The sequence below is a fragment of the Aptenodytes patagonicus genome, chromosome 1 (genome assembly GCF_965638725.1).
Source record: "Aptenodytes patagonicus chromosome 1, bAptPat1.pri.cur, whole genome shotgun sequence".
NCBI lineage: Eukaryota > Metazoa > Chordata > Aves > Sphenisciformes > Spheniscidae > Aptenodytes > Aptenodytes patagonicus.
The window spans coordinates 91,350,041-91,367,044 of NC_134949.1; the positions used below are offsets into that span (position 1 = coordinate 91,350,041).

General features: G+C 47.7%; 1 protein-coding gene across 3 annotated transcripts; it reads right to left on the reverse strand.

Moving 5' to 3' along the window:
* Nucleotides 1-1,357: 1,357 nt before the first annotated feature.
* UPK1B (uroplakin 1B) lies at nucleotides 1,358-13,338 on the reverse strand. Of its 3 annotated transcripts, none has more exons than XM_076328818.1 (9): nucleotides 13,307-13,338; nucleotides 8,965-9,019; nucleotides 7,867-7,954; nucleotides 7,120-7,320; nucleotides 5,481-5,555; nucleotides 4,632-4,754; nucleotides 4,170-4,349; nucleotides 3,306-3,389; nucleotides 1,358-2,678 (listed from the first exon to the last, which is right to left on the reverse strand). In XM_076328818.1, the coding sequence occupies exons 3-9, from the start codon at nucleotides 7,933-7,935 to the stop codon at nucleotides 2,628-2,630; spliced, it is 783 nt and encodes a 260-aa protein (XP_076184933.1). In that variant the 5' UTR covers nucleotides 7,936-7,954; nucleotides 8,965-9,019; nucleotides 13,307-13,338; the 3' UTR covers nucleotides 1,358-2,627. The 3 variants fall into 3 exon arrangements, with proteins under 3 accessions (XP_076184933.1, XP_076184934.1, XP_076184935.1); XM_076328819.1 differs by lacking the exon at nucleotides 13,307-13,338 and adding an exon at nucleotides 12,853-12,889; XM_076328820.1 differs by lacking the exon at nucleotides 8,965-9,019 and having other exon boundaries at nucleotides 13,307-13,328.
* Between the last annotated feature and the right edge of the window lie 3,666 nt (nucleotides 13,339-17,004).

Sequence of the window (17,004 nt, forward strand, 5' to 3'; positions counted from 1 at the left end):
GACCACATACATCCATACCTTCAGGCAACATTCCAAACAGCTGAGAATGAACAGGATTTCTTTACAAGCCTCAGCCAACACGTGAACCAGTTCACCAGCATTTCTGTTGTGGACTCCATCCATCCCTTCCTCACCCTCCCCTGGCATCCCAGGTAGGGAACTTGCAGAGATTGGAATCAGCCTTCAGAAGCTGAAAAACCAGAAAAAGCTGTGCAGGATTTTTCACAAGCCTGCTCAACATCATTCTGCCATCAGTCGAGTCTTCTTCTTCCTCCTTAGTTCAGGTGGATAAAGCTGTTTTTTCTTCTGGTTGCATTGTTGCATGCTTGGCACTTCTGCACAGATCCACCATTGCCCAGACCACTTGTTCATCACAGCTTTTATTTTTGTAAAACATAACTCATAATGTGCCACGTGAGGGAACAGCTCAGGAAGCAGAAGGCTTAGGACCACCTGCTTCTGTGGTCCTAAAGTTTTCTACAGGCCGTATCTCCAGCCACATCTGTATGCAGAAGGCATTGCTAGTCTCCAGAAAGTCCCATAGCCAGTTGTTTCACCCATTTGCAGAGTTACTTGAGTTTCAGAAATAACTTGAGCAAGAGACCTTTACACAGGTGTGCAGCTATCCATGAAGGCTGCCATGACTGAGGAGTTATTGGAGGGGTTTGGCCAAGCAAGGACAGAGGCTGTGTGCCTGCACTCTCCCTCCTCCCCCATTTCTCTCCTCTCTGCTGTTGCAGTTGGTAGGCATTTGCAGTTCACAGCAAGTAGCAGAGAACCCAGTCTTCGCTATTGCTGCCTAACTTAGGCAGACACTGATTCTCTTTATATTTCTTTAGATTTAGGTGTTATTGTAGCTTTCAGCAACATATGCACACACACACACAAATAATTAGAAACCAAACCCAGACCACTTCCATACGCAGTCCCCATGGTCCACCCATGTCCTCGAGCCTCACAAAAAAGTGCTGAAGATTAATTTCCTTATGGAAATTGCTGAGAGTTCAGGCTCTCCAAGACAGTCACCACCCCACTGAACTAGTGGAGTGGCTGATCCATGGAGATTTTCCTTTTTGAAGGCACACTCATACAGCAAAACCCCTCTATGTTGCAGGGACCTGTTTCTCCTTCAAGCTGTTCACCCTCATAGCTGCCTCTTTCTCTCCCCCAGTATTTTAGCAAGGGACTATGCAGCTGCAGAGTTTCTGTAGCACCGTGCATCATGGTGCTTTGCACTCAGATCTTCAGGACAGGGTTACAGGACTTGAAGGCCTGCCTTTGTACTGCCCAAGATGTCCCGGATACAGAGCTTTATCATTTCCCCTTCCCAAACACACAATCTTGAACAAGAAAAAAATTTAACTTCCACTTCTTTTTAATTAGCATTTTGGTGGATATACAAAAACAAAGAATCAAGGCAGCTGGCAAGTGTCAGGACCTGAACCAGTACACCTTTGGAAGAGGCTTCACCTTAAAAGGCTCTATACAGGAGCATATTTCACACAACACATGTAACCGCTGAAGTGTTCACCAGGAAAGACACCGTATCAGTCTGGGGCAAAGTAAATAGCCTCTATTGAACTGAGTGAGAACTGTAACTGCTGATGCAAGGACTGGATTTGGTTCAGTTAGCTCCTTGCTTGCATTTTTCACAAGAGTTACTCGTTGCCATTATTTGCTGTTTGTCCTACGTGATCCAGGGATGTGGAAGGGCAGTACACAGGGGACGTGACCATATACATGCAGGTAGCTGAAGCAAGAAGCATAGTAATCTAGGGGCTTGGGACAGCCACTTTTGCAAAGCCAACTACAGCATAGGACCCCTTGTATTCTGCACAAATTCTAGCCTGTGTGAAATCTTGTGTGAAGTACATAACAGCTTTTTGAAGGAGTTGCTCATTAGCAAGAGGAGCTTTTTCTAGACTGGCACTTCTGAAGGTAGGAGCACATGCAGTAGCTTCATCAGTGACAGGAGGTAGGCTTGAACATAGGCAGCATATTGCTGAGGAGTGAGCTAGCCTTTTATTGGGCTTGACTAGCAACAGACTTTTTATCTGTGACATGTCTTTACTGCTGACACACTTAAACTCTTAAGAGAATCCGCCTTAGAATAAGGCAAGGGGTGACAGAGACCAGGAACAGAAGTTGAACGATAAAATATATTAGAGAGGTCTGCAGTCTTCTCTGTTGCAGCATTCGTCCTTATTGGTCACAGGAGGTTACTGTTTTGCTCACACAGCCCTTGCCAGAGCCTTTAGCATTATAACTTACATTCAACTTAGTTTTAGAGATATTTTTTTCTGGAGCAAGCATATACGGACATTTTCCTTTCTGATGTCATCTCAGAACAAATCGGATCACTTCTTATCTTATGCTCCAAGGATTTCTTGCACAGCAAAAGAAGGATTGTGCCTCAGCCAGGAGGCATTAAGACTGCAGAACAAGGGGCAAAGAAGGGACAAGAAGACTCTTTCCCGGAGTCATCGAGTTTTTGGAGGAGCAAAAGTATATATGGGAGATGTAGTGGGAAAACTTCAAATCCTCCACGGCACAAGGAGAATGGAGCAGGAGACAAACGAATGCAGTTTCACATGGTGCTTCAGGACAGCACTGAGGACACCGGGCCTTCAGTACTCAATTCTGCTCCAGTAGAACATGGTACCAAAGAGGACGCAGAACTGAAATGACAAGACTGCTAAGTTTCTCTGCTCCCCGTTTCCTTCTCCCCACCTCTCCCCCAGCCCCATTTAGTCCTACTGATAGGAGAGAGCAACAGAAATTCTTGATAAGCAAAGTCCGTTCAGGCAGAGGAAGCTTAAAGCTTTTTATCTGCACAGAAGCTTCACAGTGAAGAAAGAAGATATGTGCAGCCATAACTATTTGACTGGATCACTCAGCTCACTGGGATTATCTGTCACGAAGCTGCTGAACCCTGAGTACTTAAAACACTCATACAAAGTCTTCGAACTAGAAAGTGAATTATCTGTCATGATTACTGTTTAGATGATCCAATACCCTTCACAAACAAGTATTTGCAAGCTGTGTTTGCTGTGTTGTATTGCTCAGATGGCAGCAGGCCACAGCAGGCCGGAAGGCCATCTAGCTCCTTGCTTGTGGAAGCCAGAATGGAGGGGAACTTGTAAATGTAGCCCTGTTAGTGGAACAGGCTACAGGCAGATTGGTGATGAATGAATAACTATAATCTACAGACATTTTAAATGCATCAGTCCTGTCATCCACCTCCACCCAACTAGGTGTGGAATAGCAAGAGAAGAGAAGAGGAAAGGCAAATATTTTGTACTCACAGTCCAGCAGAGGATAGCAAAACCAAACCAGGCAACACCCCAGGCATGTGTGTTCATTGGCCCAGAAATAGCGTCATAACAACCCTGTAAGACAACCGTGAATGAATCACCACCAGCTTTGAGCTTGTACCAGAAGGCGACAAGCTTATCCACCTCTGAGAGAGACTGAGGTGGCATGCTCCTCTCCTACTGCAATTTGGGTAGCTCACAGGGTCCCAAGAAGACAAGCCAGAGCTACACTGCTTATTGACAACTTGCAGATAGCTTGCCTATTTCTAGCTCCAAATACAAAGTAGGCCCATCTCAGACACTTCAAGGACAACTTCCCGTGCCATCCGCTTGCCAAGTAAACATATATAAACGAACAGGCAACACAGAGTTGACCTCCAGAATCAAGAAGCTGCAGACAAATTTGGAAGCTTGAACGCCTTCTAGAAATGCTTGCTAGTGCAGAAGTTGATGCTCATGACCCAGCAATCTGTTTGAATAGGACAAGCTGGTCTACTGAAAAGTTCTACCCTGAGGAAGAGAACTGCTGACTTGCTCACTCATATTGTATGCACTCATCTTTGGGCTAAGTTTGATTTAGCTACTGTCTGTCTACGTGTTGGAGATGACACTTCTTACTGGTGGCATTGGGAGAGTTCTCTTAATAGTTCTCTCTCCATCGGGAAAGCCTTTATTACAACCTATCTTGTGTCCAGCAACGTGCCCAGGACCGTACAGGCATTGCTTCTCCTCCAGAAAGCTTTTGAACACCTGTAGCTTACAGTGGAGGAAGAAGGCTATTCACTGTTTCCTTCCCTTCCAGCAAGGTGCTTTTGACTAATGTATGTTAACTGGAAAAAGCGGAGAGGATCTTACGTTGCTGTTATAGTAGCCGGGGACTCCAAGCTTGCAGCCATCGAGGTTGACGGGAGACCCTTGGGCATCCATGACACAGCAATTGTGCGGCCAAGGGAAGTCAGCATCGCTGTGTGTCATGCGGAAGGCAGACATGTACTCCTGCCAGTCGGAGGGGCCATGCACTCCGCAGCACTGATTCTGCAGGGCGAGAGAAGGGAACGGTCTTTACGGGCCCAGGTCACAGCCCTGCACATGGCTGGTTAGGCATTAACCACAGATTTATGGGAGAGATTTTTGAAGTGCCTGCCTTTGACAGTCTGCCATCTGATAAACGAGCAAAATGGGGAGTGTGGCAGGACTTTCTCTAAGGTTCAAGGCAGATGCCATCCTCTTTATTACCAAGTGGCCCCAAGGAGGACTTGAAATTCCAGGGCTGCAGAGCATTTAGTAATTAGTGAGAGTTTTCAGTGTTATTACTACCTGAAGCATGAGTTTATTCCATGTCTTTGTGACCCCTTCAGTCATCCATTTGTCATTGTTATTTACTGTCTCTGACTTCTGATACCTCTCCAGCATTTGCTTCAGGAAGAGATTCGGAGTGAGCTACAGAAAAAAAACAGAGAAGAATGCAGGAACTATGTAAATAAGTGGCCAGGTAAAGCAAATATAGTTATCTGGGGTGGGTTTGTTTGCTTGTTTCAGTGTCCTGCTAGAGAACAGGAATGCTGCATGTCCCCCAGTTTTACGCACAGGAGACTAAAGAGCAGGATTTGGGGAGCAGCTTGAGCACGACTCTTAAGCAGGCCCTACCAGATGTCAGATCACAGGAGATGTGCAGAAGTTATGGGTTACATTTGATCTGTTGCTTGGAACTAAAGCACCACTAGTCATTCTCCCCCCTGCCAATATCTCCAATAACCCACGTAATCTTTCCCTCACTAGTAACACTGCCTGGGGCAATGCTGAAGATTCATCTGCATGCATGATAGATTAATCAGTTTGTAGGTGAAAGACTTCTCGTGGTTTAAACATTGTATTGATGATTCAGCTAACCCATGCTATTATTTCCTTAACTGCAAGGTTGTAAACATTTTAAAATGTTAAAAATAACAAAACTATGTTAAAAAGAACAAAGTTATTTCCTTGATTGGAATGCTGATGTTGGAGACTTTCCTTGTGGGGTCTTATTCTAACTCAGCAGTAGTCCTTTGAGTTTACACTGTACCACCACATAGGCCATTTACTGCACTGAACAGGACAGCCACATGCCCTAGGACTGCAACATTTCCCAGCGTGGTTACAAGAATACATGAGGAAAGCAATACTCACGAAGTCTCGGTGAGTCGCTGCCGTGATGCAAGAAGCCATTTCAAATGCGTAAGTGATCAGCATCAGAATAATATACTGTGGGAGAAAGACAGCAGAGTTAGCTCTTGGAGAAACAGTTAAGCAGTTTCTTCCAGTTCTGTATTTTTCAAGATTAAGCCCGAAACCCTGCTCAAGGCAAAGGAGGCCAGGCTGTCCTAGTCTCCTCAGTCCTTTCCATTCCCCTGAACATTCATGTAGCCCTTCCCTGTGCTTGTTTCAGTTTGCAGTCTGCTTTCTTGAAGGTGTATGACCGGAATTGTTCTCCGTCTCACAGACAAGATTTCATCAGAACCTCATGGCATTAATACCACCCTGCCTCTATGGAAAATACTTTGCCTGATATGTCCTAGAATAACATTTGCCCTTTTCTTTGTTGCATCTCATTGGCAACTTATGCTTGTTCAATGTCTCCTCCTTCCACTTCCACTTGCCAGCTATAAGCTTTTCAGCAAGAAGCTGTTCACTCCTAGCAGGAGAGCTTGTACTTTGGGGAAACAGAAGGTGCAATTTAGGGTGTCATTCAGATCCTCCTCATTTTGCATCATCAGATTTCCTCCACACTCCTACTTTGTAAGCAAAGATCCTTGACAAAAACAGATCCTGAGGATCACCTCTCATAGTCTATTTCACTGTTTCTCTTCCTTCTCAGCACAATCCCTTTAACCTTTCCCATATTCCCTTCGCAGTTCTCGTGCCTCTGTTTCTCCTCCCGCATTTTATAATGTTCTCAGATTCAAGGCATTTGTTTTCTTCTTACCCCAGTTTCTTCCCCTTTGTAACCTCTCTTCTCTCCTATGCTACAGCCTTGGGTTTCAGCCAAGATGCCAAAATTCAGAGTTAAGGGAATTCTCTTCCATCAGCTGTTTGCTGGCGAATTCCCTGGCACAAGAGTTCAGATCTCTAAGTGTCTGCTGTTTAAAATAGGCACCCTGCCATCCCATATTAATCCAAGAGAGAGCCAATTCCAGAGTTTTCAGTTCAACTCATCTTTAATGCAAGCATCAATTAAGTTTCACCACTATCAACCTGAAGGACTAAGTAAGAAATCATGCAGAGATTTGTTCACATCTTAACATTGTCCTTGGCTTATCCAAAGCTCTCTGTCCCCACCCCTGTAATTTCTGCCTGCCTGCTGATGTCTGATGTTCTCAATTGCACCCATATTTGGTATACTAACACATACTACTGCCTTGTACAGAAGTCATTACTTATCAGCTCCTAAGCTGAATCGTACATGACAGCTGAAAGGCAGTAAGGCGTGGGGAGAAACAAGGATCTAAACCACATCCCAGCTACATCTGATTGCACAAGTGCTTCTGCGTTGCTTCAGGGCAAGGTCAGAGTCAAGCCAGTCAGCTTAACCCTCCACTGTGGCTATCACCATTAATTCCCTCAACCTTGTCTGGGAGCTTCTCACGCATGTGTCTCACAGGAATCACCTTGTGGGAGACCACAGCCATGGTCAAGAAGAACCTTTGGCTCCTCATCACTAATAAAAGCTGTCTTTGCTCAGTGGGTGATTACCAAGGCGAGCAGGGAAACTAAGGCGGCTTCTTTTTCAGTTTGGCAGCAATGGGTGGGCAAACTTTGCTGTACTTACCACCAGCAGCAAGGTCCTGTTGGACTTAATGACTCCAACAATGCCAAGGATAGACAGAGCAAAGAGTGCAAAGCCAACAAAGATGCCAATCCAAGCGGCAGCATAGATGTCATCGTTTTCTGTGGCTTCCAGCAGAGGGTAGAGACCATGGGGATCGGACACAAAGAAGATGCACTCTGCTGTCAGGGCAATGCCGCACATCTGAGAAGTGCAAGTTTGGGAAATCCATTAGATCAAGCTTCCCCAGAGAAATAGCAGAGACAGAAAAAGAGGGAGACCGCTTTCCTTTCATTCAACTTGCTGCCAAACAGGAGCTACTCAACTCCTCCTCTGCATGACTCTACAATCTCTTGTGTTGTGCCTTCACAGAAGAATTGCAGGCAAAACTCACCCAGCCTAGACCTGAGAGGTCAGACCTGGGACTTGAGGATGTCAAGAAAGAATTAACAGAACCTTTCCCATCACTATATGGAGGGAGGTGGCTGGAAAGATGTTGGTCAGCAGCAAGGGCTCTTCTCCTAGAATTCATGTTGGTCTTGTGAACCAGTCCCTGCTGTCTCTTGCTGTCCCCTCCCCACCCAACTGATCAGCTAGCACAGCTCTCCTTTACCCCTCCTCTCACTCTCTACTGGTCTATTTATATGTGGATTTCACGTGTGAACAGGGATTTCATGGCTGGGAACTTCTGTTTTAAGAAGTGTCATGCTGGAAGGAAGCCTCCACCCATACTTGTCCAACTTCACTTACCCCAATGACCACATTCCCAAAGACTAATGGACCCTGCAAAATGCATATGCCATCATCGCTTTTTGCCATCTTTAATTCTTCACGCAACCTGGGAAAAACCAAAGACAGTCTTCAGTTAGATCAGTACAATAGGCTTCACTCAGAAGTAGAAATTATCCCTGAGGAGAAAGATGATAGACAGAACCTGCCAGCCTGTCTGTACACCTCCCACCCCTTGTTTCATAGTAGTTTCAGAGGAGAAACTTCCCCAGGTGTGAACCTGGTAACTCAAACTCTCCCTGATACTTGAGCTATAGAAGATTGGGACCACTCTGGGGGCAGCCAGTGTCTTCAGCTCCCTTTTGGGTAGGGTTTTCATCATCACAACTGTACCCATGCAAACCTCAGCTCATGGTGTTGCATTTCCACCTGGCTAGAAACACCAGCTACACCCGGATGGACAGGGGACAAGTTCAGTGCCCTCATCTCACTTCTCTTCCAAAGGAGCCAGCTTTACCCCAAAGTATGCTATCCACCCCACTAGACCTTTCGTCTCAGCCAGCATTGCCATGGAACCAAACTGGTAACCACGGCGCTTTAGCTGTATCCCACACACATACCTACAGCTCATGGATTGGCAGCACCTTGCTGAGGATAGCCCCATCTCCCCCCCATGCCGGGAACTGGAGCTGGGCCCCCTGTTCCCAGTCAGGTGCGAGGGAGGGAGGGAGGGAGCTGCTCAGGCTGCAGCTGGCTAATGGGAGCCAGGCCAAGTAGCGTTCCCACCAAATTCCTGAGAGCGCTATATCCTGCACACTGGGGCCAGGCACCCCGTGTTGAATTCATCCCCCTCCAGAGAGAGAAGCATAAAGGCACTAGTCAGAGGTGTGAGACCTCGTGGAGAAACAAGCCCAGATGCCAGTGTCAACGAAACCCTCCTTTCAAAGGGATGGAGCATGCGTGTGCATGGGGAGGGGGAGGGAAAAAACCCCAGCCCCGAGACAGCTGCGTTTGCTGGGTGGTTAAGAAAATACAAGCTGTGAAAGAAAGGCTGAAGTGGGCCCAACTTGAGCAGACAACAGGAAAAACAGCATGAACACCCCTCTTCTGCTAGAGTACCTGCACTAGTGCCTTCTCTTGCTGGGGTTATTGACTCTGGGATTCTTCAAAGAAGCTGTTGGAAAATAAGAGCAGACACAGTTGTCAATGAAGGGGAGTTTCTTGAGGAAAAGAGCATTGTGGGACTTCTCTAACAATGCCACCTTCAGCCTTCTCAGCAGCTGCCCTTTTAGGGTAGGCAGGACTTCCAACAGTGACAGAGGGAAAACCAGAATTTCCTACCACCATTTCTGCAGTGGTTTGAGGGTTAGGCATGGAGAGATCTCCAGTGCTCTCACCATTATAACAGTAGCAGAGCACATAAGTATTTTCGCATGATCGCGTGAGTGGGGTTGGCCATTATTTCCAAGGTAAGAAGCCATTTTTATTCCCAGCCAAGTTGTTGGAGGCGAGCCCAATACACCTGAAGCTGTATGGCTCTGTACTTGAAAATGGCAGGCTCATGAGGTCAACCTTAAGCTCTGTCCCTACCAAACTTGTGACCAACCAGCATGCTCAGGGGCCACATAAAACTGCCTCACAGGTCAGATGTGGGTCTGGGCAATGTTTGGCTACATGTGGTCTGCAATACAACACTGCAGAGTCTGCCAAACCTAAGACCCGCACTGGTCCTCTACTCATCTGAAAGCTGTAGAGACCACTGCCTGGCTCATGGATCTTTGTGCTGCAAACTCCAGAGATTTTCGAAAAGCCTTTAGTTATTGCTAAGAGACATCACAAGTCAGGGGGCAGTCCAAAAAGCAAGGAAATCTTCCCTGCTCAAATGCAGGCACGTGAACTCTGGCTACTACATGGAAAAGCAGGTCTGCTCCAGCTGCCGTGTAGATAGCAGGGTTGAGTGTGCCATGTGTCTAGCATGACAGATCACACCAAGCGTGATTAACAAAGTCACAACCCTTCCCTTAGCATTGCAGGAGCCTCTTTCTCCTTCCCCTTCTCTCCTAGAGACCCCCCTGCAGTGTAACGACAGCACTCACACCTTGTATGTGGGCTGTCCACCCAGCCCATGCGCTTGCCTCCCCACAAAGTGGCTTTCTTCTCCTCCCTGGCAGGCAGGACCTAACTTGCTTTTGCCTCTCCTTGGGCAGGTATTACTGCAGGCAAGCCTATCTCCAAGGATACTGTAGCTGGGAGGAAAGCTGGACACAGTCACCACCACACAGATATCAGCTGGAGAGTGGCAAACTTCTAGGCAACTTAAGGCTCTCCAGTACCTTACCTAAGTCTAATGGGATTGCAAGGCGGGGGCAAGAGGAAAAGGGAGGGAAGAGCCTTTACTGTAGACCTATAAATGAACAACCGTCATGATGTTGCCGTATTAGTATGAATTCTCCCTCTGCCTCCAAGTGATGGGCACTGAGGGAGTCCATTTCTCGGTGTCCACTTTGTTCCCCTGTGCCACATGTGGCAACCCCTTGTCTGGCCCCTTCTCTGTCATAGAAGGTCTAGTATTGGCATCACGGATGAGAGACTGGGGAGGTGCTCCAAGGCCGTGACAACATCTGGGCAGCTGGAAAGCTGACCCTCCAACATGGCCCAGAGGAGAAGCCACGGGAGATCTTGGGCTTTCCACCTGCTACCTGCTCCTCACGCCTCAGAGGTAAGCTGCGTTAAGCAAGAGCAACTTGCACAGCACTTGGTGCAGGTGCATGTCTACAGAGGCATGAGGCAAACCTTGGCTGGCTTGCCCGAGGCAAGCTGCATGCCGGTATGACCCACAACCACCCATTGGGGTGTGACACTAGTAGGCAGTCCTCCTCCCAGCCCCCAGAGAGACAGGCACCAGCAGCTTGTGTCTGTGGACACAAATCAGTTTGGAGATAGAGGAGCCTTCTGTGCGGGCTGGTTAAGATTAGTTTTACAACCCAGATACAGTTTCCTGGGGCTTCAGGGAAACTCCCGAGGAAACCTGAGCTTCAACTGCAACTGTTATCCAAAACCTCCGTACAAAAAGGTGGCTAGGTCCTGGGATTTCAGCCTTGAGCTTGCATGGACCTGGTGTTCCTTAGCACATCCCGGGCACCTTGCAATTTAGCCGTGACCTGCCTAGGTCGCAGGTATTCAATTATCACTACCACAGACTTTGCTCCATGCTCCAAGCAGCTTTGGAAATGTGTCTACTGCTCCCATTTTACCACAAAAACCTATGCCCCTCCTGAAGCATATCATACTTCCTCATGCCCTGGTCACAACCCAGACTGTAACTTCTCCCTTCTCCTCTCCCCTCACACCCCCAAAACACTCCTGCCAGTCATAGGGGTCCAGTTGAGCCTGTTAGAGCCCAGGAGCAGTGGTAGCCCTGCCTTCCCCGTCCCTCCACAGATTGCCCACAGACCTGTTATTTCCATGCCCTTAGAGCTTTCTTGACCTCTCCTTACTTCCTCTACTCACAGGGGCTCTGCAAGACCTGCAGCATGACTGTGGCAGCCAAAAAGGAAGTTCCTTTCTGCAGAGGCTGGCTTCTGCCCTTGTATTTTAGGTGACCAACCCCATGCAGGCTTTCAAAGGAAGCCCTGCTTGCAGCAGTGCCTGGATTCAGTCTCTGTTCTGCATCCCTCACACACATTGGGCTGGTTGATCTTCTGAAGCCTGCACACCCTCTTTCTATAGATTGGGGCAGGATTTCAGTAGCCTTACAGATGAATGCCCCCTGCTTAGCCTAGTCCTCCATCTATAGCCAAAAAAAAGCCAATGGATAAGAATTAGTTTGGCATTGCCCCATGCAGAAGCGGGTCCCATTTTGATTGCCTAGCATTTTGTGCCAGTTGTCATGGTGGAGTCATGGCACTGTGACCAAGGAATGTCCAAAAACACCCCTGCGAGCATCATTTTGTTTCTACATCCTGCTCTTGGAGGTCTCTCAGTGCAGCAGCGGGACTTACAGGGGCTTCACGTCACCCCTTGCTACCCCCCTTTGCTTCAGCATCCCTGCAGTGCAGGGCGTTGCATTCTCACCCCCTGGTGTAAGGAGGCAGAGACAAGGGACACATTTGTTTTATTACTCACAGGCTCTGCAGCCTCCAGACGCCTTCACTGAAGGGCTCCAAGCTGCTCAAGCACAACTAAACAAAACCAGCCGTGCAATGGCAGAAACCTGGTCCTTGCTGGTAACCCCCTCCGACGCAGAAGCCTGGGCACCACACCTCCTGCCCCTTGCGCTCACTCAGCCCCGGCTAGAGAGCATGGCTCTACAGGCAGGAGCGAGATGCCTGGGCTGGGGCACTGATGGAGGGAAGCCAGCAGGGTGGAACCGCTGCCGGAGGTGCTGTGCTGGTGCCGGTGCCGTGGGAAGCCTCTGTGGGCCACAGACCTGCCCACACCCTGACCTGCTGCGGACTCTGACGCATCAAGGCTTGAGGGTGCAGGCAGCAATAGACCTACTTTTTTTTTTTCAGCTGGCTTTAGTGGAAAATTTAGCCCCCAAGGGGCTTAAAAAGAAGGTAGTTTCCAAGTCTTGGGACATCTTCAGAGTTACACAGTTTTTAAGAGGATGCAATTAAATATGCCATTGATGAGCAACTTGGACTCTGCTGTAAGAAGCCGGATGCTTTAAAAGTGTCAATTCATCATTCGTTTACTTATTTTAAAGTGCACACAAAACCACACACTCCTCCTGCCCCGCCGGACTTTCCCCATCGCTTCACCTGCCCCGAAATGCAGCCGCCTCTGACAGAGAACAGCTTGTGCACCAGGAGTCAACCCCACTCAGAAAAGGAAGAGCCAGCCAGTTATTTTGTGCTACCAAAGGAGAAAAAATAAAGCAAAAACAAAGCTCAGCATCAAGCAGGGGTCAGAGACTAATTAAGTTTCCTTTTGAGAGAGATTGCTATGAAATGAAGCCTGTGTGAACAGTGGAGTGGCTGGTAAATCATCATCAGGCATAATTACCTCGGAAATAGAGCTTGGAGGCAGGTTTTTCCTCTCTCCCTCATTAGTTCAGCACAGCCAAAACAAGATTTATTTTTTTTCCGTTCCTATTTTCACAAGTGAGGGGGAATTACGGGATTCATCCTTCTCTGCAACATTTTTTTTTTTTTTTTACGCTCAGATATATTTGCAGCAGATTTAATTTTCCTGTTCCCTCCTTCCCAGTATTTAGGAGAAAAAATATGAAACAAATTAAAACAACCATAGAGAAGATACAGCCTGAGGTAAGAAAAATGAAATACTTAATAATCTTCTGCAGTTAACCTTATCCAGGTACCAGACTCCCATATACTAAATACAGCCCAGGGACTAAAATAAAAACCATTAAACATAAAAGCTTCCTTTTCTCCTAACAGACACTTACCGCTTACATGCCTCATTAAGAGGAAGACAATGACCAAAGCAAGGCACTCACCCCTCCTTTCTCGTAATGCTTCCCAGCAGAAATCCCGACCTACCTGCAAAGCCAAAAAAGCCCCTTTCTCCTACCTCCGCTGGGCTTTAAAGAGCCCAGGTTGCCTGACGAAAGTGCTGTGTGATTGGTAGGGTGCCCATCACATGAGGAAAACTTTTTTTTCTAGCCAAACCTGTTTCCCGGTCCTCTGTGGGACTGGAGTGTGTCTCTGCTTAGATCGTATCAGAATGCCATTGTGCTGAAAACACGAAGCTTTAAAGAATTTCTATTATTATACTCTCGAAAGGGTGGATAAATGACTCACTCGTACGAGATACTTGAACTTTAAAGAGGATGGGCAAGTTGGAAGGATGTAAATATAAATATTAGGATTGCTGGACTGCTGTTCGAACATGCATATAAGAAGAATGTACTGACTAGAAAAAGAGAGTAAATGAATTTTAATGTTTTCATTTAATTACATTGCATGCGGAAAATCCAGTGGTTTGGGTTGGATCCATTTTAATTTTATTTAGCTTGGGATTTTTTTTTGGAAACAGAAGTGTAGGTGTTGGCTACTCTGCAAGACACTGTGGATAACATGAAAAGTGGGGAGACTATCGCATTTCCTTGGGCCCTTTGGATTTTTAAGACATTCAGTCTTATTAAGACTGAGCAAAGTCAAGCACAGATATATTTTAATTGGCCTGTGATGAACTGAGAGGGTCTGAGGCTGAGGAGCCCAGCAGAAAAGGAATGTCTTTCACTTTCCTCTCCCTCACCCACTCCAGCACAAGTCTGCCAAAAGTCATGATTCTCATTACTGGAGCCTTGAGCAAGTCTCTGGCAAAAGCGCAGGTGCTTGTGCTTGGTGTTCTTCATCTGCAAAAACCAGGCTAATGAATAATGGGAATAAGGGTGATGGGAGCTTCATGTTTTTAGAGCCCTTCAGAAGTCAAAAGCAAACATCAAAAGAATATATATCTCTCTCCTTGGTAGCTATCCTTGCAAATATCTTGTGGGAAATTAGTGAGAACTGCAATAGCTCTAACGTTTTATGGATCCCCTTGGTACTTGGAGACAACTGAAGAGAGATCCAGCTCTCCCATGAGATCCTCATGAGATTTCACCCTGAGGAAGGGAGAGTGCTTTTGGCATTTCCAGTTCCTTGAGGTATCACAGTGACAAGCAAAAGAAGACCCAGCCATTGCAGCCAGCCTGATAGAGTAGACAGGGACAAGAAATTTGTCACTTGGGTGCTCAAGAGTAGGGATGCAGGTTTGCCTAGACCTAAATAACTCAGAGCCGCTTGCCCGTTATTTGTGTTCCTTACAAGATGTAAAGTCTGGCTGGGTGCGGTCGCTGCCCCATCTTCTGGCAGTGCTGGGGGGACCACGCATTTCATGCCGACTGGTGTGCTGGGATCTAGGAAGGCAGGCTCCCATCACCACTGTCAGACATTGAGAGCAGCTGGCAGGGGGATAAGCAGCGCATCTCCTGAGCATCACAGCCTGGCAAGTCATGGGGCAGCTGTTAGACACAAGCCCTGCCATGGTAAGACACTCCACCACATCTCAGCTGGGAGGAGAAAAGAGGCGGTAAGTGTGGAAATGCTGTTTTGGGAAAAGATGAGGAAAGAGGAGAGAGGGGAGGGGAAGCTGATAGTGAAATCCGTGGTCTTGCCAGTCACCAGCACTGAGAGCAGCTGTTGGGAGAGAGCCCTGGTGTGGCTGAGCTCTTGCTGCTCGGTAGCCCTGTCTGGGAAGCTGCAAATGGACATTAGCGTGAATCCGCATTTGGACTGCAAGAGTGGGTAAGGCCGAGAAGGGTGGTATTCAGTTCCAAGCTGCCATCACCATTTGGCCTCTAACAGCTTGCTGTTGATCTGGTTTAGTGGGTAAGAATATTTTTTGGTGATATCTGGAGACAAATTTGGTATTAGGAAGGAGAGAAGTGGGATGGGGCTTTTGTTTGTTTGCATTTTTTTTTTTGGTGTGTGTTATTAAGGCAGGGAGTTTGCATGAATTTGTGTGCAGAGCAGAGGGTCAGGCAGAGACCCTGCTGAGCAAGGGAGTGCAGTGGGGCTGACAAACCATGTGGTGGGAAGCCCAGGTGCCACCATGGGTACTTCCAGTGGGGTGCCTGCAGCTGCTTTAGCCTCCCCTGCAGGTCTGCATCTGCGCTGTCATACTGCAGATGCGAGCATGCCAACACTGCTACATTTGTGCAAGCTCTTGCACTTGCGAAAGCTACAGACTCACGAGTGCATACCCCCCTCACAGAGCCATATGTAGGCACACATGTATACGCACACGTACAAATCATAGAATCATAGAATCATTAAGGTTGGAAAAGACCTCTAAGATCGAGTCCAACCGTCAACCCAACACCACCATGCCCACTAAACCATGTCCCTAAGTGCCGCATCTAGACGTCTTTGAAATACCTCCAGGGATGGGGACTCAACCACTTCCCTGGGCAGCCTGTTCCAATGTTTAACCACTCTTACAGTAAAGAAGTCTTTCCTCACGTCCAATCTAAACCTCCCCTGGCGCAACTTGAGGCCATTTCCTCTCGTCCTATCGCTAGTTACTTGGGAGAAGAGACCAACACCCACCTCACTACAACCTCCTTTCAGGTAGTTGTAGAGAGCGATGAGGTCTCCCCTCAGCCTCCTTTTCTCCAGGCTAAACAACCCCAGTTCCCTCAGCCGCTCCTCATAAGACCTGTGCTCTAGACCCTTCACCAGCTTCGTTGCCCTTCTCTGGACACGCTCCAGCACCTAAAATCCACACATGCATATGCTTTCCTCACGTGTATCCAGAAATAGGTGCACATATGTGCACACCTCTGTTGCATGTGGGTTAAGGGTTAATGGCAAAATGCTAGCTTGGGAGTGAAGACACACTGCAATTTGGGGTTTCATCTGGAGACACAGTCAGATGCTGAGGCCACAGCCTGGCCCATTTTCAGAGGGAGGTGGAAAATGAAATTTCTCAGGAGATCTATCACTTGACTATGGCAACGTGCTCTATGGGTGACAGGGCAATGTGAGAACATGTCTGTCACTAAGTGTGCCGTGGCTTTTCAAAATTGGCATGGGAGGGAAGCTGGAGGATGCCCAAAGAGAGAACAAAAATGCTGAAAAGGGCTGATTAGATGCTGTAGGTAATTCCAATGGGATGGCCTTGCTCCTAACCTCTGAGAATATTCTTTCACATTCCTGCATCCTTTGAATTTCCTTTCTTCATAGCATGGAAATAGTGATTTAAGACAGAGTGTGAGAGGGGGGAGTTAGGGAGGGAGGGAGGGAGCACACAGGGAGGAAAAGGAGGTTATGGCCAAAGCAACAGGGTCCCAGGAGTCATTTCTGTGACCACCTCACAGCAGCATCACGAAGGAACCACTCCTATTCATGAACAAAAGGCTCCTAACTGCATTTGCAACGTTGCATGGGAAGATCAAATCTCACAGTTAAGGGAGAGAGCTCAGGAAATCCCACATCCCTAGCAGTGTGGCTGCAGTGTTGGCCGAGCCCGTGCACCCATGCACAGGTTCAGCTTGACACACACCATCTGTTTGTCCCAGAGAGGGGTACTTTTTTGATGAACATCCCTGCAGCACACGGCAGCAGAGCACAGCTGCACTGTGGGAGGTGAGGCCGAGCATCCCTGCTGCAGCGTGCTGCAAAGGTGCTGCCCGTGAGCGGAGGGGCTGCC

Coding starts and splice junctions, on each gene's coding strand:
- UPK1B (XM_076328818.1), bottom strand. CDS start 7,935: ATGGCAAAAAGCGATGATGGCATATGCATTTTGCAGGGTCCATTAGTC. Junction 5,556..7,119: donor ACAGGACCTTGCTGCTGGTG/GTAAGTACAGCA, acceptor TTTCTCCCACAG/TATATTATTCTGATGCTGAT. Junction 4,350..4,631: donor GGAATAAACTCATGCTTCAG/GTAGTAATAACA, acceptor CTCGCCCTGCAG/AATCAGTGCTGCGGAGTGCA.